The 24464-nt window shown below is 43.7% G+C and overlaps 1 protein-coding gene across 1 annotated transcript in view; it reads left to right on the forward strand.

The window, feature by feature from the left end:
• The first annotated feature begins 3014 nt into the window (after nt 1-3014).
• LIAT1 (ligand of ATE1) overlaps nt 3015-24464 on the forward strand; it is a 48769-nt gene continuing 27319 nt past the window's right edge. The window contains exon 1 of the mRNA XM_075333760.1: nt 3015-3195. Coding sequence (XP_075189875.1) covers nt 3015-3195 — 181 coding nt within the window. The remainder of the gene's footprint in view (nt 3196-24464) is intronic.

Here is a 24464-nt window from a genome sequence, read left to right on the forward strand (position 1 = left end):
GCCTCAGATCGATGTCGATTGACAGTCATTTTGTAATACTTCCATTTTCTTACTATTGCACCAACACTTGTCTCCTTCTCACCCAGCGTCTTACTTATGGTTCTATAGCCCATTCCAGCCTTGTGCAGGTCTATGAGCTTGTCACTGACATGCTTAAGGCCCCTTTACACACTGAGACTTTCTAGCGATCCCACCAGCGATCCCGACCTGGCCGGGATCACTGGAAAGTCTCTAAACAGTTGCTGGTGAGCTGTCAAACAGGCAGATCTGGCCAACAGCGTAGCAGCATTTAGCGACTTTCCAGCGATCCCGGACCTGCAGAACGACCTCGCTGGTAGGGAATGCTATAGCACGCCTACGGACTGGGTTCTAAAAGTCGCTAACGATGTTGTTGTAACGGTGTCAAACACATCGATGCATGCTGCGCAGCGGGAAACAAAGGACCAAAAAATGTTCCTGAAAGATTTGTAGCGATCAGCGACCTCACAGCGGGGACCAGGTCGCTGTTGTGTGGCACACACTGCAATGTCGCTGGGGAGGTCGCTATTACGTCACAAAACCGGTGACGTTACAGCGATATCTCTAGCGATGTTGCTGTGTGTAAAGGGGCCTTTAGAATGCTCTTTGGTCTTGCCCAGGTTGTAGAGGTTAGAATCTGACTGATTGTGTGTGCGGACAGGAGTCTTTTATACAGGTCACAATTTAACACAGCTATCTTTAATGCAGGTAACGAGTTGATTACTTGCATCTAAGTGGTCTGTAGGAACCAGAACTATTAATGGTTGGTAGGGGATCAAATACTTATTTCTCTCTGCAAAATACAAATACATTTTTATAATTTATACAATATGATTTTTCTGGGCTTTATTTTGTATATTTTATCTCTCACTGTTAAAATTTACCTACCCATAAAATTATAGACTGTTCATGTCTTTGTCAGTGGGCAAACTTACAAAATCAGCAAGGGATCAAATACTTATTTCCCCCACTGTACTTCCAATAGGTGGCACTAGAGTTCATGTCCTCTTCCTCACCAAAGAGGTAATTTGTATCTAAAAATGTAAGTAACGTAAATTATATAATAGGTGCATAAAAAATGGTGCAGAAATTCTGCAACATCAAAAACTCACCAAAAGCTTATCATGGGAATGTGAGTTAATCACGTGCACACATTCAGTATTTAGTGAGTTTTTTACCTCCGGTATTTGAAAACCAAAACCAGGAGTGGGTAATGAATGCAGGAGTGGTTCATGTTTTTCTATTATACATTTCCTCTTATTGTTCCATTGCTGGTTTTGGCTTCCAAATACTGAGGTAAAAAACTCACCAAATACTCAACATGTGTACATGGCATAAAAGTAAAGCAGTGCAAATTTTGTAATGAAACCCAATTGCAAAAATGATATTTAGCCTCAAAAACACTCACACCTTGGACATACTGGTACGTCCAAGGTTGCGGTGAGCCCAAATGTTTCCCTACACATTTCGGCTGATCTGACCAGCCAACGTGTGCAGCTAACGGGCAAAAGAGGATTGGAGATCTACCAACATCTGTTAGCTAGTTAAATCCCGCTGTCAGTCTCTGACAGCGAGATTTAAAGTGAGCAGGCAGGGAGGGAGTCATGCCTGGCCGCCATCGGCGACCCTGTGGGATGGTCATGACAACCGGGGATTAGCTGATGACCACTGTCATGATAAACCACCTCTGAACGTCGGTAGAGAGCTTGCATTCACAGGAGATCAGCATTTCTGCTGTACAGAGCGATGCTGAGGCATTTCTGCTGATTAGAGGGATGTTGAAGCATTGCTCTTAAGAGAAGAAGGGATTGGAATGTATGAACTTGAAATCTTCTAAGAAGAGTAGTAAAAACAATAAAACGTAAAAAAAAAGTGAAAAAATGAAACATTTAAAAATACACATTTTTAGTATCACAGCTTTCAGAAATGACTGATCTATCAAAATATAAAATAAATCTGATCAGTAAACGGTGTAGCTAGAAAAAAAAAACCTCCAGAATTATGTTTTTTTAGTCAACACAACATTGCAATAAAATTCAATAACAAGCGATCAAACCGCATCTACCAAAAAATGATATCATTAAAAACCAGCTCAGGATACAAGAAATAAGCCATCAATGAGCCCCAGATCCCAAAATATTTGAACGCTACGGGTCTCAGAAAATGGTGACAAAAGTGCAATTCTTTTTTTGACAAGTTTCTCAAATTTTTTTTCACTACTTAAATAAAAACAAACTATACATGTGTGGTATCTACGAACTCGTACTGACCTGGGGAATCATAATGCCAGATCAGTTTTACCCTATAGTGAACATGTTAAAAAAACAAAAAAAAAATCAATCGTGGAATTGCACTTTTTTTTTTTGCAATTTCATTGTACTTGGAATTTTTTCCTGTTTTCCAGTACAATCTGGGGCAGAATGAATTGTGTCATTCAAAAGTACAACTCGTCCTGCAGAAAACAAGTCCTCATATGGTTATATTGATAGAATAATAAAAAAGGTATGGCTCTTGGAAGAAGAGGAAGGAAAAAACAAAAATGAAAAATGGAAAATTGCCAAGTGAGGAAAAAATAAATTGTCTGCAAACGTCTCCCACCACTATAAAAAAAATCATAATACAGGATTATGAAGCAATTTGTCTTAACCTTTATGGACAGAAGCAGCAATTAAAAATATACTAATAATATATAATATTACTAATAATAATACATACTAATAATAATAATACATAATTAAATGTAGCACATATTGGGGCCCTTGTTCTAGGTGTGCCCTGTCCATCGAACTGCTTTGCTGGTGTTCATTCCTCTCCCTGGAGATTGTGGACTGTCAGCCTACCCATTGTACAGTGGGCTGCCCACACCCTGCCCTTTATTACTGTCAGGCCCTGCCCTGTTACCTAGGAGACGCGTCATACTACTCCATGTGCTCCATTTACTGCAGTAATCACACAGCATGGAGAGGACGAGCTCCAGCCAGTGAGGGCTGAACACTATGGAGGAAGCCAGCAGCAAGCAGGGAACCAGAGCAAAGCAGAGGAGTCAGCAAGGAAAGCAATCTTCTAGGCTGTCTGCTGAAAGGAGCAAACTCCCCAAGAAGAAGGAGAAGCTCCTCACTAAAACTAGCAAGAAGAGAGGACATGTCTCCAGCACTCCATCCACTGCAGACGAGGGGGGTGAGGTGCTGCTACTTATCATCAGCTCTGCTGTTTCTCTATAATGTTATTATCATGGGATTATACTATATTCCTATATGCACTATAAGGGCCAGTATCAGCTTTTTATTACATCAGTCATTAGTTTGAAAAAAGCATTATCACTAGTGGTGAGCGAGCACTATAATCCTCGGGGGTTCAGTACTTATAATGAGTAATGATGAGTGAGCACTACGATGCTCGGGGGCTTGGTACTTGTAACTAGTGATGAGCGAGCACTACCATGCCCGTGGCTTGGTACAAGTGACTAGCAATGAGCGAACACTACCATACCCAGGGACTTGGTACAAGTAACTAGTGATGAGCGAGCACTACCATAGTCCGGGGGCTTGGTACAAGTAATTAGTGATGAGCGAGCAGCATCATGCCCGGGTGCTCGGTACAAGTAACTAGTGATGAACGAGCACTACCATGCCCGGGTGCTCGGTACAAGAAATTAGTGATGAGTGAGCACTACCATGCTTGGATGCTCGGTACTGGTAACTGCTGATGAGTGAGCACTACCATGGACGGGTGCTCAGTACAAATAACTAGCGAGGAGCGAGCACTACAGTGCTTAGGTGCTTGGTACTAGTAAATGGTGATGAGCTAGCACTACCATGCTCGGGGGCTCAGTACTTGTAACTAGTGATGAGCAAGCACTACCATGCTCGATACTCGTCACTAGTGATGAGCAAGCACTACCATGCTCGATACTCGTCACTAGTGATGAGCGAGCACTACCATGCCCGGGACTTGGTACAACTAACTAGCAATGAGCGAACACTACCATACCCGTGGACATGGTACAAGTAACTAGTGATTAGCGAGCACTTCTATACCCGGGGGCTTGGTACAAGTAACTAGTGATGAGTGAGCAGCATCATGCCCGGGTGCTCGGTACAAGAAGTTAGTGATGAGCGAGCACTACCATGCTTGGATGCTCGGTACTGGGAACTAATGATGAGCGAGCACTACCATGCCCGGGTGCTCGGTACAAGAAATTAGTGATGAGCAAGCACTACAATGCTTAGGTGCTTTGTAAAAGTAAATAGTGATGAGCTAGCACTACAATGCTCGGGTGCTTGGTAATCGTAAACTAGTGTGCTCAGTACTCGTAACTAGTGATGAGCAAGCACTACCTTACCTTGGTGCTTGGTACTCGTAAATAGTGATGAGCTAGCACTACCATGCTCAGGTGCTCAGTACTCGTAACTAGTGATGAGCGAGCGCTACCACGCTTGGTATGCTTGGTATTCGTGACGAGCAGTTGATAGTCGGATGGACGTGACTCGTGTACCGAGTATAAGGGAAGTCAACAGGGAACTTGAATATTGTTCCTGAAGCTCTTCCAGAAAGATGCTCGAGTTTCCCATTGACTTCAATTATACTCTGTACACGAGTCGAGCCCTTCGGTTACGAGCACCAAGCATTTTAGTGCTTGCTCATCACTACACATTATAAGTACCGAGCACCCGAGCATGGTAGTGCTCACTCATCACTAGTTACGAATATCGAGCACCCAAGCATGGTAGTGCTCGCTCATCACTAGTTACGAGTATCGAGCACCCAAGCATGGTAGTGCTCGCTCATCACTAGTTACGAGTATCGAGCATGGTTGTGCTCGGTCATCACTAATTATCACCAGTTTCAACTACTCTCCTAATATTAATCCTACCAATAAGGATATATATTTTATCTGACCCCTACATAATTTACTATATAAAATGGAAAACTCACTTGATTTAAAATTCATCCATTACATAACAGAAAAACTTGACATAGGTCTTGATAGTATTGTTCATGGTAGCACAAGGCATAGTTAAATAACCATTTACATTAATAAATTAAATAACTATCTAAATAAATAAATAGACACAGACAGAGTGTGGATGAAAAGTGGCCGTGATGGTTTATTAAGAGTAACCAATACAATCCAAATAATCATCAAACATACCAACAAACCTATAAATATATTTTAAACATAAATGCATAATGTTACACCATCATGCAACCAAAAATAACCATTACCAAGCAAATCTACCCAGGCGACCTGGGTGATTTTTCCCTCTAATAAAACATCACGACATAAGCAACAACCCTATGTAAGAAAAAGGGGGCGGGCGGGCGGGTGTTTCTTCAATCTTCATCAGCTGGACTGTCAGCTGACCAGTTAGTCACTCATATATATACCAATATTCTCCCGCACAAATACCATAACCACCAATCATATTAAAGTAAAAAAGGTGCGCAACAGCTGGTTCAAACCAGTTTACTCAGCTGTCCGCGTTACGTCACCTCACCTCACCATTATCTAATACGTTAACTCTTTCTTTACCAGCTTACTCCTTCACTGAACTTTTACCATGCCTGTGCGACCATGGCAACCCCTCGTTATCGGCTATAGGGTTTTTTCATTCTAACAAGTAATAGTAGTGCCAGGTATCCTCCAAAATATGGAATAAAGTATAAAATCACCGAAGAGTATAAAATGGGGAAAATAAATACAATATAATAATTGTATATAAAATGACTAGGAAAAAAAATGAAAATACTGTACCATGCAATTCACCTAAGGTGTCAGCATATCCAAATTGTGTGCTGCCAAAGGAATCTGGACACCATCTGCAAACCTGAGCCCTAGTCCTGACACACATCATGAGCCCTCTGGAGAAAGTGGACAAGGTTGTTCAGGGTGAAATTGGCACCAAAATCTGATGTGTTTGGCCGTTTTTACAGAGATGGCACAATTAGCTAATCTATATTATTGGTCCTATCTATAGGATAGGTCAATCATGTACAGAGACACCATTGCTGCAACTTGGGCAGTCACAGAAGGGTCCAGGAGCTAAGGGGGCCCATTTCAACCTCCAAAACAGGTGGAATTGTGCATTTTAATGAGCTATTAGACTGCAAAGGGCCCATATACTATTCTTGTAGAGGAGCCCTTTTCTGTTTGTGTCTGCTCTTGAGGTCAGGATTGTTTGTTCGTTAGGTCTCTAAAGTCCCCCATTCTCTTTCAATATCTGGTGACAGAACGACTATAAGGCTAGGTTCGCACACTGTGTCTTTTTGACGCTGCGTTTTTGTGCGTTTTTGGCCGCTAAAAACGCACAAAAACGCACCTGCGTCGAAAAAACGCATAAAAAAACGCATGCGTTTTTGCCGCGATTTGGTGCGTTTTTTGCTGCGTTTTTGATCTCTGCGTTTTGCTGCGTTTTTTACAATGCATTGCATGGGGGGAAAACGCAGAAAAACGCAGGAAAGAACTGACATGTCCATTTTTTTTTTTACTCAAAAACGCAGGTAAAAAAACAGATGTGTGCGGACAGCAAAAATGAAAACTCATAGACTTTGCTGGGGAAGCAAAGTTCTGCAGTTTTGAGGCCAAAAACGCACCCGAAAAACGTGCAAAAACGCCGCAAAAAACGCACTGTGCGCACATAGCCTAACTCAACTATCTTAGCAGTTATCTCACTTGACTCTCCCATACACAGAAGCACTTTCTCTGCTGAGCGCTCCTGCATTCGATATGAGAGAGCCACCCACTGTTAGACTCCTATGGTGGTCATATTACCTATATAAGGCCTCTCATAGGTCTGAAATGGATTCCAGTATATTAAATAACAACCTATAAGGAATTCAGGAATCATACACTATAATATTGAAGCATTAAATTTTTATTTATATAAAGTGCTCGTGCAAAAAATACATAAAAATTTCATCATACATAGGATAACATTTTTGGAATATGGGGAGGGATGTCAAGCCGCACTTATAAGGAGTGGCACAATACTACAGTAGCTGCATCTGCCCGTATGGTAACGGCCAGTATTGATTATAAATGGACATATATGTATATCATATGTTCACAGGGGCGGACCAGAAGGGATGTGGTTTACATAGATATAATGCTAGATGACATAATTTTGACGTTATAAAGATATAAAGATATAGGCATCCTGCTGCCCGATGCTGGGGGACGCAGTGGCTGCGTGCGCTGTGCACTTCCTGTGCGTGACTCGCCGACAGAGAGAGTTGGCATGGAGACCGGAAGATACATCCGGTCTCTATACCTGCTCCGTGTCATGTGGCCGCTGACTGCAGAGTTGCGGTCATGTGGCGCGTGACGCGCTCGATAGGCGACTCGCACCCAGGGTGCGCATCATGCAGACATGTGCGTCCACATACCCGATCGGGAATGTGCACCTGGACCCAATCATGAACCCTTTATAAAGGGTATATGCTATAGATTGCACATACCTCCTGATGAAACCGGCAGTGCGGTGAAACGTGCGTCGAGGTTGGAGTGGGTGCAATTTGCGGTGCTGCTGAGGACACATATCTTTTACTAATGGCAACAGGTAATTTGACTGACTTGTAGGGCTAATAGATAGGTGGGGGCAGTGCTATAGGCACATGTTCACTATTCCAATTCCTCATACTATGTGAATCATGGTGCCCCTTAGCCAATCTACATAGTGGTTGATGATATGCCTATATCTTTATATCTTTATAACGTCAAAATTATGTCATCTAGCACTATATCTATGTAAACCACATCCCTTCTGGTCCGCCCGTGTGAACATATGATATACATATATGTCCATTTATAATCTATACTGGCCGTTACCATACGGGCAGATGCAGCTACTGTAGTATTGTGCCACTCCTTATAAGTGCGGCTTGACATCCCTCCCCATATTCCAAAAATGTTATCCTATGTATGATGACATTTTTATGTATTTTTTGCACGAGCACTTTATATAAATAAAAATTTAATGCTTCAATATTATAGTGTATGATTCCTGAATTCCTTATAGGTTGTTGTTCCTATGGTGGTCATGTTGGATCCTTATCCTCATGTTACAGATGATGTTAGACTGTCAGCCTAACCCATCGACTTTGGCAATTCAGCCAACATAAGACTGTGTATTGGAGACCGTTTATTACATGATTGACCAATTTATTTGAGAACTGTATAATTATTCATTTCCCTAGTTGGTGATGTAGGTAATAGAATATTTAGATGAGACAATAACTGGAGGCCCATCCCCAATTGTCAGCCCATGTAAACTTGCCAATGAGCAAAACATTTATTTGTCTGGTGATCTGATACTTAATATCAACATAAAAATCATCATCGTTATCTGCAATGCATTGACCTTTCACACCAATGCTGCATGGGGACAGAATGATCATAGTACCGATCATTCCCTTCCCATCAATTTCCGTTGGCCCGTGTAAACAGTCTGGTAAACACACACCGAATGACTTGTGTATAGCTCCTAGAAATGGGCCTGAAATTAATGGCTTTATTGTTTTATTTGAGGATAAGAACTTACAGGCAAGTAGTTGCTGACTACCTTCTTATTCTGCCCGATGCCGATCTATAGAGCGGTCACGCACAACTCCTGCTATCGATTCCGCTGCTTCTTTTGACCTCCCATCAACAGAGCAGCTCTTCATATTCCGATCTGCTCTGTCAACAGGGTGTCACTGCTGATTTATAGCCATCTCCCTACACTTAGGGGTACTTCACACACAGCGAGATCGCTACTGAGATCGCTGCTGAGTCACGTTTTTTGTGACCTCATTAGCGATCTCGCTGTGTGTGACACTGAGCAGCGATCTGGCCCCTGCTGTGAGATCGCTGCTCGTTACACACAGCCCTGGTTCGTTTTTTATTGTTGCTCTCCCGCTGATAAGCACACATCGCTGTGTGTGACAGCGAGAGAGCAACAATCCTGAATGTCCAGGGAGCAGGAGCCGGCGTCTGACAGCCTGCGGTAAGCTGTAACCAAGGTAAACATCGGGTAACCAAGGTGGTTACCCGATATTTACCTTCGTTACCAGCCTCCGCAGCTCTCACGCTGCCAGTGCCGGCTCCTGCTCCCTGCACACGCTAAGCGAAGCGGTGTGCGCTGGTAACTAAGGTAAACATCGGGTAACCATACCCGATGTTTACCTTAGTTACCAGTGTCCGCAGCTTCCAGACGCCGGCTCCGTGCAAGCGCAGCGTCGCTTGTACGTCGCTGCTGGCTGGGGGCTGGTCACTGGTCGCTGGTGAGACGCAGCAGACGTGTAGTGACGCAGCAGCGATCCTGACCAGGTCAGATCGCTGGTGGGATCGCTGCTGCGTCGCTAAAGTGTGAAGGTACCCTTAGGCAACAAGAAGCTGGCTGTCAATCAGCATGACATCAGCAAAGAGGCAATGTTAAAAGAGCTGAGTAAAAGAGAAGCAGCTCTCTCAACGTGACATTACTGGAAGCCGCAAAATCATTGGCAGAAGCAGTCCTTGACCATTCTGAGCCATCAGTAATGGGCGCCAGGCAGAACAGACAAGTAGTTGCTAAGTTTTTAGCCCCATATCAAAAAATAAGAATAGACCTGGATAACCTTTTTTAAACACTTGTATCTTGTCCCCCTCATTCAGATTACAGCTGACTGATTGTGATATCAATAGTGGGAAACCTTGAAAGTCAGTTTACTGTTTAGAACCTGAACAATAAACTGTCTAATTTTATTTGATAATGAAATGTTAACGGATGCCAAACTTACAGCCCCAGTCCCAAATCCTAGCACCTTCAATGTCGCTTCATCTTTAAAGGGGTTATACGCTACTTGGACAATCCCTTCTCATTCCCCATATTTGACCCCATTAAAATAAAAAAGCTTTTATTCCTCTACTGTGCCGGCGTGGTTCATATGATGCAGGCGCTCAATCTCCTGGGGCTCACGTGAGGTTGTGACTTCACGCAAGCCCCGCATGCAATCACCACTGGCTTATTTCTGCCCATCTTTTGATGTATAAGTAATCAACAGTAAGTGAGAGCTGTGACTGGCCGCTCACGTCCTGTTGATTACTCATCTGTCCATACGTAGGAAGAGAAAAGCTGGCGGTGACTTCAGCCAGGGCTCACATGACATAATAACCTCATGTGAGGCCCGGGAGAGCGAGCTTCTGAACTGTGCCTGGCCGGGAAAAGAGCATAAACTTTTTTTTTTTAATTTAATACAGTCAAACGGGGAGAATGAGAATGGGTTGTCTTAGGAGTGGACAACCCCTTCAACATAAAAGAAATATTCTTGTTTCCTTTCTGTGAGTGTGTGCTTACATGGCACTGACTATCAAACTCATTTTCATAGCTAAACCAGCCTCCTTTTCTGTTGTGAATGATACAGAGAAAGAGGCTATTGAAATGAGCTTGACATCCACCCCTTTGCAAATACATCAACAACACAGCGAGGGCGATATATGCAACGGTTCTAGTCTATCCATTGATCACGATCGTGAAACCAACTGTGCCAGGGCTAAGCTGATCTAGCCAATACAGTACTCGCAGAGCACCTGTTACCAGGTCAAATAGTAACATTTCCTGCTGTGCCCCTGATTTTTCTGGTTCTTTTTATTTCTTTTTTTTTTTTAACCCTAGAACGCGCAAGCAATTCAATCTACCATAGAAAACAAATTACCTAGCAGGCCTGCGAGGCCCCAGGTATGCGTTCTAGGGTTAAATCTACCATGCTATTCCACAGATATTGTCCTTTTTATTTAGTGTGGCCAATATTCATGGTCTTTGTGAAGGTGGAGTAGCTCACAGAATTCTCATGGTATGTGTCATTCGGCTGCTCTGTATATTTACCTGACGAGCAAAGCCCTCTTGTAAAGACCATGGAAACTGGCATATTTGGTGTACTAAATTAAATAAATTAATCTACCACTGTTTATGTAACATATCAGAAGGGTACGCTTTGTTAATTGGATGGTAAGGGGAGTGCTTGCTCTCTTAATAACCACATATTAATGACATATATTAAAAACGGCTGTATCTAATTATTTTGAAAATTTTAGGATTTTTTTTCAGAACTGACCTAGCTTTTCTCAATAGGGTTTTGGCGATCACATTTATATGTTGGTCATGGTTTCCAGTAGAAGTCGTAAGGGATAAACAGTAGTGTGAGACAATCCCTACACTGTAATTATGTCGTAAATTAGCCGCTATCATCAGAGTGTCAGCAGAATGAATGGACAAGCAAAGCTTGTGATTTCACTCAACTGTATCTGCCCACTGACTTCTAAAGTCATGAGCCAGAAGAAGTGGCATCAGTTGCAATGCAAACAATTCGTTCCACAACTTGTTAAATGTCCCATCCTGGTCCTCTATTGTGCCATTCCACACACGTTCAAACACACACAAACATGCACAAACACAGATTATGCTCACCTTACCTTCCATTCCCTCGCTGGTCTCCTGGAACTTGCAGTTTGCCCGTACAAGACGTGTATCGGGTATCCAAGGCGACCGATGCCGGACCTTCCGCAAGAGCCGCTTACCTCTGATTGGCCAGTGCGCTGCCTTTGAGTAGCGCCTGACAGGGGAAGTTCCTCCCTCGTCGCGATGGTTACCCAATACACATCCTGTGGAGGGAGGACCTTCCCCTGTCAGCCGCTACTCAAAGGCAGCGCGCTGGACAATCAGAGGCAAGCGGCTCTTGCCTTTTGACGTCAGAGCGCCTTGGTTACCCGATACATGCAAGTTCCAGGAAGCCGGCGAGGGAGCGGAAGGTAAGGTGAGCATAATATGTGTGTGTGCGTGCGTGCATGTTTGTGTGGACTGCAAGAGCGGGTTAGAGCGCGGTGGATGTGAGGAACCGGAAATGTGTGCGGTGAGTATTTTGCTCGTACAGCAAGGCTTTCTCGTAAACTGAGTTACAAATTTACAAAAAGCTTTGCTCGAATGGCGAAATACAGATATATATATATATATATATATATATATATATATATATATATATATATATATATATATATATATATATATATATATATCTACACATGCACAGTGGGGAAAATAAGTATTTCATAAACTGCATATTTTGCCACCTACAACGAATGGAGAGGTCTGTTATTGATATCATAGGTACACTTCAACTGTGACATGCAAAAAAAAATCCAGAAAATCACATTGTATGATTTTTAAATAGTTAATTTGCATTTTATTGCATGAAATAAGTATTTGATCACTTACTAGCCAGCAAGAATTCTGGCTCTCACAGACCTGTTATTTTTTCTTTAAGAAGCCCTCCTACCTGCACCCATTACCTGTATTAATTGCACCTGTTTGAACCTTTATCTGTATAAAAGACACCTGTCCACACACTCAATCAATCACACTCCAACCTCTGCATCATGGCCAAGACTTAAAAGTAGTCTAAGTACAGCAGGAACAAAATTGTAGACCTGCACAAGTTGGGGTGGACTACAGGTCAATAGGCATGCAATAAAATGCAAATTAATTATTTAAAAATCATACAATGTGATTTTTGGATTTTTGGGGGGGATTCTATCTGTCACAGTTGAAGTGTTCCCACGATAAAAATTACAGACCTCTTCATTCTTTCTACGTAGGAAGACTTGTAAAATCGGCAGTGTATCAAATACTTATTTTCCTCATTGTATATACAGTATATGTTACCGGCAATGTGTAAAAAGAGACATTCTATAAAATACCTAAGCAATATATACAATGCTGGAAATGGGTCTTCAAAGTATGAAATACATCAGATGTTCATACATTTCCTAGTCATTCTATAGAATACCTAAATGACAAACAGGCGGAGTGTAGAATACTACAGGGGTGATTCGTCCAAAAGTAGGTGGACAGAGCAGGCAGCAGCAGATCTGTGAAACTGGCTCAGTTGCCCTTAGCATTAGCAACCAATCAGATTCCACCTTTCATTTTCCAAAGAGTCTGTGAGGAATGAAAAGTGGAATCTGATTGGTTGCTAAGGGCAACTGAGCCAGTTTCACACATCTGCTGCCTGTCCACCAACTACTTTTGGACGGACGACCCTGTATGCTTTCTGGAATGAAGTAGTGTGCTTGCTGTGCTGTAGCAGAAGACTTCCATTTACTGTTTTGGGTGAACTGCGGCTCCAGAAGCTGTCCCATATTGTGTTGTGTGAAGGTGTAAGTTGGAAGAAGAGAGCAATGTACGAGCAAAAATCAAGATATTCTGACATGCGACAATGGTTCGACAAAGAACTGACTGACATGCGAGCCAATGCTGCTAAAAATTGTGTTTTCCTGACAGAATCCACGTACGAAAAGCTAGTGAATGATGTGACAAAGGCTAAAATGACTACACTAAGAAGGACCCATGGGACTATTGGCTGCTGAAACGTTACGATGGTATGATAGTAGAAACCAAAAGTAAGATAATTTATCCTGTTAAAAAGGGCATCAGTGCTATCCAGTTTTACCTCAGAGATTCAGAACTATGTGATATAATTCACTATGCTCATTTGGCCATTGGCCATGGAGGACAGGACAGAATGTTGGAAGACCTTGCAACCAAATACAAGAACATTACCCGTCATGATGTTGAACTGCCTGAGTAGTTCTTGTCATTCTTTATGATACCTAGACATTTTATGTAATGGCTAACTTTTCCAATCTGGGCACCTAGACATTTTATGTAATGGCTAACTTTTCCAATCTGGGCATTATATCAGACTTTGCCCTCAACAGTTCTTGTCATTCTTTATAATACCTAGGCATTTTATGTAATGCCTAGGAAAAGTATAGAACAACACAGATATTTCATACCTTGCCTGAAAACTATAGGGTTGCATACATTGCCTAGGTATTCTATAGAATGCCAGGTTTTCATTTATTGCCTGTAACACATACTGTGTGTATATATATATATGATTTAATACATTAAAAAATTCATGTTAGGTCTGACAAAAGATCTGTAAAGTAGTTCACACAGCAATCAAAGTAATGAGTGACTGATCACATGAATACCTTCATCCGTTCCTGGTACAAACCAAACTATTTTTTTTTTCCATTCAAAAGCACATTAATAAACTTGATAAAAAACCCTTTGATACCTTTAAAGCTACGGTAGTACTAGAGATAGTTATATACACAAAAGTTATCTAATGGTTATGGACAACATAAATCTAAGCTGAAACATTAAGATAGCTATTTGTTTGTTCTAGAAATATGAGAACATTAGGAGATCACTTTCCATTTGTGTTTATACATATATAAGTCATTAGAGATAGTTGATTATTAAATTACAACTATAGAAATTATGTGTACTGTTTGTTTACAAATAATATTTAAAAAGATTATAACCCACTGAGAAGTTTTTCAAAAGTAACATAATAAGCAATCTCTTAATAGCTGGTTGTGGTGCAGTTTCGAACTTTACCTAGTTTATTAGGCTTTGTTAATTGTCTCTTCAGAAAGGAAGAGGACTTGAACTCTAGTGCCACCCATAAGTGCCTCCCATTCCCAGCGCAGCATTGCATGGCTTATAAGACTCCTTACGCCGGTTTGGCACTCTCCACAAAGAAAGAAGTTACCCTTTAGACCAACCTCAGAGGTCTCTCATCCAGTCAAATCAGACATCTTGTTTTGCACCTCCCAAAAATGAGTCAGTCTGGTTTGGCTTCTTATCCTAAGTCATGTGGCAAGGCTCATAAAAAGTATCCATTGAATGTTAGGATTCTTACTTCCAACAGGTGGCACTAGAATTCCAAACCATGACATTGCCACCATCATGTTTCACTGTAGGTGTTTGATACCTTACACCATTACATTTTCCAGTGCTTGCCATCACTAGCAAACAGATTGAACTTGGATTCATCTGACCACAACACCTTAGACCAATCTGTCTCTTTACACTGGCTGTATTCTTTGGCAAACTCAAGTTGGACCTTCTGTTTTTTGCAGAGATGAAAGGCTTCTTGACTGGAACTCATACATTGAAGCCTACTGCTCTTAATAGTTGCACCACAGTTTGGTAACTCACTTTGACCTAACATTCATCTTTCATTTTGGGTGAAATCTGTACAGCACTTTTATGGACATCAGATACAGACTTATTAATAATGTGATCAACTTTGGATGAAGTTTTCTGTAGTCGTCCACTTCTAGGTTTGTTACTTGTTCCATAATATTATTTTTCTTTGTTATACATGACATTTGACTCTGAGAACAGTTGAATTCCATAGCTGCCTCAAAATAGTAAGCTTCTTCACATCTGATGATAAATTTGTCTTTGTTTTTTTTTTGCCATGTTTTATCCAAAAAACACACAAACCCCAAAACAGTTTTCAGGCAAATACTACCCATGACAAAATATGCAAAACATTTGGCCCTGCAAATGTGGAAAACTAACACATAAAGGGTTAAAACAATGTGAAACACAATTTTCGTCCTTATTGCTGAGAAACATTTGCTTCATGTTTACTAAAATCACCTGGAAAATGGCATCACAACGACCAGACAGAAGTAATCATGCTTTAAAAAAATGTAAAACGTTTTATCGCTATTGTGTATGTGAATATATATATACGGTGTGTATATTATATATATATATATATATATATATATATATATATATATATATATATATATATATGTATATATATATATATATATATTATTTTATTTTTTTTTGAAGATTTATTTTACAACTTTTTTTATTGGAAATGAATTCTTGCGCGCCTTTTCCTTTTCTCTTCCGAGCTTCTCTTGAAACATTTTCTCTTATAGAAGGTCTGCGGATCTAGCTATTTCATTGTGTCTCGGATATTCTTGTGTACATAGCTGGAACATTGCAACATAAACACAAATTTCATTAATCAAAAAGTATTCCTCTGACGGCGGGCTCATATTTGCTTTGCCAATGAGTATCAAACGGATAAATCAATGGCTTGTTGGGACAATCACTTAGCACTCAATATCTCAGACAAGCTTAGGTAGATGAATCACCTTTAGCTATCACATAGTCTCCTATACAAGACATTTCATTCCTTTACAATTTGTATTCACAATAGTCAGGAACAAAGAGGTGCAGCTCATGATTTGGCAATCATAAACAAACTGGAACAGTGTGACTCGAAGGAGGTTTATGTATGATGTAACAGTGAGTCTCGTAGCTGAAACACAATCTTCCTAATCCTTTACAACCATGACCACGAAAGAAACTCTGTGACCAGGCTTTTACCACCTAGGTTGAGAGCAGCATAATGTAGAGACAGAGACCCTGATTCCAGCGATGTGTCACTTACTGGGCCGCTTGCTGTAGTTATGATAAAATCACTGAAGATTATCACTAGAAGACTAGTAAACCTGCTGCCGCGAAGCCCTCCATATTCATAAGCTCTGTATAACCCGCCCCCACCACCGATTGCCATCTTTTTGCCTATGCAGCCAATTGTCAATCAGTGGGGTGACAAGGTTATACAGAGCTTAGCATTCAGAGAACTGGTGGATCTACAGGAGATAAATCAAGGATTTTGTCAAAAAGGTTTAAGCTAGATGCCTGTGCAATTAAGAGATGAAAGAATAATTTTTAACCAGTTCAGTTTCAGTGATCGTGGAATGAAGAGAACTAGATTCCAAATAGTAGGGCAGACGGAGAGATGAATATTGGTTAAAAAAATATATATATACCACTCCGGCTGCCTTACTACTTGCATCGTGATCCTCTTGATTCCACCTTCACACACCGCATCTCCAAGACTTTCAACCATGCCAAGGCCACAGAGATCATGTCATAAGTTTGCGATGTTGAGGTCAGGATCTTTTGACATGCAGTAACCTCCAAGGCCTGAACATGGTCGGATGTTTTAGTCTATAGAGAAGTCTTGGAGATGAAAGAAGAGGACCAGAGGGCAGGCATTGAAGATGATGTTTATAGTGTCAGCATAGTGAAATATTGTTATGGTGACTGGTATGAAGGATTTCTAAAGCAGTGACATTTCTAAACTGCTCTACATTATTGAAAATGATCAGATCAAAGTATGGCCTCCTGTCAGGTCTTCAACGAGCTGGCCCATGAAATGATCCTGCAATTGACCTAAGGAATATTCTCACATTTTCAGTTGAAGCAGAACCACAACACCAGTCAGTACCTGTAAAGTGAAAATCTCTAATCACTACTGTATCAGCCTGTGTAGCCTGCGTCATCTCATTTTGCAGCTGAACATCCAACTCCATAGCAAGTTTGGGGGTTAATAGATTACATTAAAAATTACTTTATCAGTATCTACCTCCCCATTTAAAGTGAACCTGTCAGGGGCAATATGCCCCCAGAACCACGAGCAGTTCTAGGTGCCTATTGCTAATCCTTGCCTAACTGTCCCAGTATCTAATAGCATAGATAAAGAGATCTTTAGAAAAAGTATTTCTAAAAATCTTTTGTAGCACCCAGGGATATGGGGGTACTCTGTTCCGGGCAGTGTACGTCTTCAGAATGTCATGGTGGTGGCCGTTACCCATTTCTGTGCCCTGGGCCCTTTTTGTAATGGGGATATTTACAGAGGATTGTTGAATAAAGTTTATACGTGACGCCACTTGCGGTGTTGCAGCTAGGTGCAGGGAGCCGCCACTGCAAAATGTCTCCACAGGGGCTTGTAGTAATGGCAGCTAGAATGGTAGTCCCTCAGCAAGTAGGGTTTTGCCCCAGCGGGTGTATGGTGCAGTGGGCGTCAGAAGAAGGTAGTCCACACGGGTATTCAGTGCAACTGGTTTACTCACTTTCTTGAGATGTTAATTGGTGGCCCGAGGCTGGCTGGTTTTGACTCCAGGTACCCTTCGTCCCAGTGCCAGTCTGATTCTCTGGTACCTTCTTACCCATGCACCTGTCTCTGGTAAGTGGGTCCCCATGGTATAGAACACTGGGGGTCCCCATTCTGTGGCTTGTCCACTTCTGTCCGCCTGATGGTAGCGTGAACCCTGTGGGGTTGGAGTCTCTGGTCCTGTCCCTGGTTCTTCCTTTGCTACTGAGTCTTTGGATTCTTTAGGGTCAGCAAGGTCCTTGATGGTCTCCATGCTGTGCAGGTGTTAACAGATCAGCTTGAAGCTCTTTCATGTCCTAGGGTTCTGTACCCCGTTGGTGTGTAATTCTGGGAGTACTCCCTCGTACTCCACCCGCAACCCCTTTTCCTGGGTACCAGGTCACTGTTAACCCGAGTCAGGGTGTCACTTCGCTTCCACCTTCACTCTCCTGCTGTCTGACACTTTGAACAGTCACCGCAGTTTTGACTACCGTCTTCCCGACTACTCTCCACAGTCTGCCCCTCCCACCTGGTCAATTAGTGGACTGGAGTGGCTCCACCTCTAGGCAGCCATCCATTGGTCCCACCCTAGCTGTGTACCATTGTATGGGAGGTTGTTGGGGAAAACTGGGATTATCTGGGTTTTTGTTGGTACCGGCACTGGGGTTCTGGGTCCCTAGGGGGGTAGGCCCTGCATCCTTGTGGGAATGCTGAACCTTGTAGAACCCTGATGGTTTCAGGGGCGCTACACTTTTATCATATGCTAATGAGGCCAGCGACTAATCACAAAGGCGTTAATTCCTTTGTCTAGTTGGCCCCCCTGGCATGTAAGTACGCCTCTGTGGGCATGCTAATATGCTAATGAATGCACAGCATTAGAGGATGGTTGCTGTTCGCGCTCACCTCTCTGATGCCATCGCGTCCGAGTCCTGAATTTCAGTTCAGTGTGCATGATCCCGGACTTTCGGTCATGTACACTATGAAGTCGGGTGTATGAGTTTTGGCTTCAAACCCATGTAGTTCATATGACTGAAAGTCCAGCATCATATACACTGAGCCAAAATTCAGGACTCGAATATGATGGCAGTAGAGAGGTGGCCATGTTAGTACGCACACAGGGGTGTGCTTACAAGCTAAGGGGGCCGACTAACCAGGAGAACTAACGCCCTTGCGACTAGTTGCTGTCCTGATTAGCATACGATAAAAGATCTTTAGAAATACTTTTTATAAAGATCTCTTTACCTATGCTAGTGTATACAGGGACTGTTAGGCAGGGAATAGCAATATGCACCCAGAACTGCTCGTGGTTTTGGGTGCATAATGCACCTGACAGGTTCCCTTTACTTCCACCCTCAAGGTTTCAATTAGTACCTTCCTTCTTTATTCCACTGAGCACCTCTTTGAAGTATTTTGCTGTGCTGAATGGCATCGTTATTTTTCCATAGTTTAAGTAGTATTTATTACTTTTTAACCTAAAGGCGGTATGTGCCATGTTGTGATAGTGCTTAGCCTGGGCTAAGTTTGGAAATTTTCATTCAGATGCTGAAAGCAGTGACAGTGCATAATGTATAAATTATTTTTCAGGTTTCGATAGGTTTTTCTTATCTGCCTACTATGTGACACTGTCAACTTTCTTTATGACGCTATTTGTTTGCCATACACACTTTACAAATATAATAAACTATTAAAGTTTGCTGATTACTTGTAATGGTAAGTTAAAGGTTCCACATTCTGACACTGGGTGGAGGGACTGTCAGTCCCCACCTCTTCAATGAGGTACATCAGCTTTTTGATAATATAGAGTTTAGCTGAATGGTTAGGTTGACAACAAAACTACAAGCAGACATTGTAGGCAATTTGTTTTAAATAACAAATCACCCATAAAATCACAACCTCTGAAATGAAAAGCATTGATTTCGGTCCACCGCAGATCCTCCATGTGTTCCATCGTAGGTCCTTCCACTCTACCGCACTGCATCCCGGATTCCCCTGCCAACCGGAAGCAATAGGTATCACCGGCTGGTGTGTGTGTGTGTGTGTGTGTGTGTTCCACCGCAGGTCACCAATGCGTTCCATCGCAAGCCCTCCCATTCGGGGTCTGGTGAGTATGATTGTGGGGTCTTCATTCTTCTCTCTTTTGGGGCTGTCTGCTTTCTATCATGAAGTGTCCTACAGTATTCTTCAACTTTTTTAGCTGCATTGACATTTCATTATTGGCTCTGGAATAAGGAGAGGAAAAAAACGAAAGCGCAAAAACTAAAAATCGCCCAGTCCTTAAGGGGTTAACCTCATAAAAGATCTTTGATCTGTTGGAGAATAAATTATCTAATTAAAAATACATTAAAAATCATGTGCAAAAAAATGAAATATGTCATAAAAGGTAATAAGTCCTTACCAGAAAATAAAATACAGTGGAACCTTGCTTAACAAGAACAATACGTTCTGGGACTGTGCTTGTTAACCAAGTTACTTGTTCAGCAGAGCAAGATTTCCCATAGGAAATAATGCAAGCTCAGACAATTCATTGCACAACTAGTTAAATGTCCCATCCTGGTCCCCTATTCTGTCATTCCACACATGCACAAACGCGCACAAACACACACAAACACAAACAAACACATGCACGTAAACGCACATATTATATGCTCACCTTACCTTCCGTTCCATCGCCGGTCTCCTGGGACTTGCTGTTCTCCGGTGCGGGCCGTGTATCGGGTTACCATAACGACGAGGGAGGAACTTCCTTCCAGAGCGCTGACGTCAAAGGCAGAGCCGCTTGCCTCTGATTGGCCAGCGCGCTGCCTTTGAGTAGCGGCGACAGGAAGTTCCTTCTTCGTCGTTATGGATGCCGATGCACAGCCTGGAGTGGAGTGGAGCAGCGAACTACAGGACCCAGGAGGCCGGCGATGAAATGGAAGGTACACATATTATATGCTCACCTTACCTTCCGTTCCACCGCCGACCTCATGGTACTTGTAGTTCGCCGCAAGCACGTCGAGATGTACCCGGGAACTACAAGAACCATGAGACCGGCGGTGGAACGGAAGGTAAGATGAGAATAATACTGTATGTGTGCATGCGTGTGTTTGTGCGTACATGTGTGTGTTTGTGTGGACTGCAAGTGCAGGTCAGAGTGCGGTGGATGGACGGAACCGGAAGTGTGTGTGGTGAGGATTTTGCTCGCACAGCAAAGCTTTCTCGTAAACCGGGTTACAAATTTACAGAAAGCTTTGCTTGTTAAGCGAAATTCTCGTTAAGTGGGTTACTCGTTAAGCGAGGTTCCACTGTACTTATTAGGCTATGTACCCATGGGGAAAGTGTCCTGCGGATATATCCGCAAGAGCTCCCAGAAATCCGCAGCACAACTTTGTCTGTTTCCATGCTACGGTTTATTTGCGGAATGTTCTGCGGATATGCTGCGGGCATTCTGCATTGAGGATACAGTACCATGGCTTCGGCACTGCATCCTCAATGCAGAACAAGTGCTGGAGTGATTGGGACGTTCATACTTACCTCCATCACGCAGCACTTCACTTTCCGGCCGTGTCTTTCTGCACTCTGCAGGAGAAGGTGGGCGGGCCTGAACTAGCTCCGGCTGTCACATGACCTGAGCTCGTGCAGGCCCCGCCCACCTCCTGCTTCCTGCTCCTGGCTCCACTGCGCACCTCCTGGTGTCTTCTATCCAGGCAGATAAGTATGGGATCGTGCGGAAAAATCCACAGGAATAATTGACATGCTGCAGATTTTTCCGCAAGGAAATCCACATTATGTCCGCTGCGGGAAAAAACGCATTAAGGGCACAGCAGTTCCAAAATGCCATAGAAATGGCTGGGGACTCGCTGTACTGCGGATTTTTGAATCCGGGGAATTTCCGCAAAATTTCCGCAGCGTGGGCACATAGTCTTAGGCTGGGGCCACACACGGGGACTACTGCGATCCTCGCATGACACTCGACTCACCCTGGCAGCACAGCAGGAGCCGAGTGTCATGCAAGTGTCATTGCGACTGAGGTCCGATCATGCAATCGGACCACAGCTGCGGAGGGGAGGGCCGGCGCTGAGGAGGGGAGGGCCAGCGCTGTGGAGGAGAGGGAAAGATTTATCTCCCCCTCTCCTCTGTTGCCGGCTACTGCCATTCTCGCTCTGCACTCACATTACACCGGTGTAATGCGAGTGCAGTGCGATTTTTCTCTCGCCCCATAGACTTGAATGGGTGCGAGAGTAACAAGGATCGCATTACAGTCGCAGCATGCTGCGATTGTTTTCTCGGTCCGATTAAGGCTGAGAAAATAATCGCTCCTGGGTGCTGGCACATAGAGTAATATTGGTCCGAGTGGAATGCGATGTTTTATCGATGATTTTCATGCCGTGTGGCTTAGGCCATACAGATATGTAAAAAAAAATTTAAAAAATCTTCAAATATTAGATGTCAACACGGCCACAGTAACCTGGAGATTTCATTCAACAAGTTATGTGGTGCTAAATATGATTAGTAAAAAAATATTAACAATAAAAATCAACCTTTTTTCAGCATTTACATTGCAAAAAATATATATGTTACACAATAATTTATATGTACTGCAAAGCAGCTCTAAAAAGTAATACAATTTAACCTGTTTTGGTTCCCTGGCCTATCCCCAAGCAGCAGAAGGTTTATTAGTTAAAAAACTGCATGAGAGAACACACACAAGCTAGGGACCCCAACGTAGAGAAATACTTTGGCGTAGTGTTGGGGCTCTATTGCATTGATCAATTCAGTAGCTAAATTTCTCTTGATTGATATGTTCATGGCAGTAATGCAGGTTCCATTTTTCCCATTTTCATTCTTACATATAGCTGTTGGATTTTTCAAGTCAGTATTCACACAGCAGTTTCTGCTATTTCATGTATTCCCCTTACATAGTCACTGGTGTGCATACCTTATCTCCCCATAGTGATATTTTTTAGGTTTTTGCACCCAGTTCAGACTTAGAATGGTGTTCCAAACATTATTCCTTATTTGTTAGTAGTTTTTCGTTTGTGAACCCTCCCCAACCACACCTATTGCCAATCCATATCATACGCATAAATAGCCTGGGTCTCAGCTTCCCATACACGGTAAGTTTTTTAACTGCATGAGAGGACACACACAAGCTAGGGACCCCAACGTAGAGAAATACTTTGGCGTAGTGTTGGGGCTCTATTGCATTGATCAATTCAGTAGCTAAATTTCTCTTGATTCATATGTTCATGGCAGTAATGCAGATTCCATTTTTCACATTTTCATTCTTGTATATAGCGATTGGATTTTTCAAGTCAGTATTCACACAGCAGTTTCTGCTATTTCATGTATTCCCCTTACATAGTCACTGGTGTGCATACCTTATCTCCCCATAGTAAATCCCCCAAACCAACCACCCCTTTCACTCACGGGCGAGGGGCGCCGCTCGAGTGCCCGGATCCGGCCCACCGCTCGAGCCACCAAGCAGCCGCAGCAGCGCCGGACCCGAGCGTTGGCGAGCGACCAGCAGCGGCGGCGTCCTCCCCACCCGCGACAACTTGGCGTCACGAACAGGATTGAACCCATCTACTTACCAGTAGAAGTGCGCCTTGTGATCTCCGCCGGCGGTGTCCGGCCGAAAATTTTGAAGCGCCGCCATCTTGGCGCGAAAATCTCCCTCTCAAGCGTCTTCTCCGAGCAGGGAAGGCGCGAAAGCGAAGCCCCGCCCCCAACAAACGGAAGTGCTGAAGAGAACCAAGGGGGGCGGGTGTGTGTCTGCCTAATGTAGCCGAGGCTATAAAAGCAGGGACGCCAGGACTCTGCAAACAACTGGTTCCTGGAACACGGCCATGCACGATGTCCCATCTGTTCGGCACCGCGGAAATCCCCGAGCCCACGCCAGGAACAGCGGCGTGGGTGGAAGCCTGAACCGCACAGATGTGCTGCCACCTTCAAGCCCAGGTTCGGTTCTTGATGGAGCGCTGGGTGGCCGAGATGGAGGAAGTGGCGGCGGCCGTGCAGAGATGCGAGGTGGAGGCAGAGTTGGAGGAGCGGGTAAGCGACCGACGCCCCTGTGTCCGAGAAGGTGCAGCTGAGGGGCCCGGTCTGCGCCCGCTCACCCTCCTGCCTCCCCCGCCATCCGTACCGGTTGCTGTTGCCCCTCCGCTCGGTCCGCTACCACCAACACCGGTGGCGGAGTCCAGCCTGTCCGCCCTAGAGGACCGGCCTGGGGGCGTTGTTCGGGAACGGCCTGTGTCCCTCCCGCTACCATGGAAGGCCCCGCGGGAAGTAGCCATCCGCAACGAGAAGCCGTCGGCCCCGGAAGTGGCTGCACCCGAGACCGTCCCGGGTCAAGCAGTCCGCCGGCCGTGGAAGAACCGGCCGCTGCTGGCCCGAAGGCCCAACCAGTGAGGCGAACTGACCCTGAATCCCCCGCCTCGGCTGAGGCTGCGCCAGGCCGCCACTGCAAAGCAGCAGTACAGGCCACGTCACCGCAGGACCCCCACAAAAGAGTACCGGTAGTGGCCGGTGTGGGAGCGGTCCAGCGGGGCCCGACCCGGGCGCAGGAGCCTGCCAACGCCCCTTATTGGGATAGGGAACCAAACCCGTTGGGCCGGGAGATTGCAGCCAGAGAGCAGCAGAGGGCCGAAGTAATGGCGAGGGTGATTAAAGAGAAAAATGCACTCCGC

This window comes from Anomaloglossus baeobatrachus, chromosome 2 (assembly GCF_048569485.1).
Source record: "Anomaloglossus baeobatrachus isolate aAnoBae1 chromosome 2, aAnoBae1.hap1, whole genome shotgun sequence".
NCBI classification, from domain to species: domain Eukaryota; kingdom Metazoa; phylum Chordata; class Amphibia; order Anura; family Aromobatidae; genus Anomaloglossus; species Anomaloglossus baeobatrachus.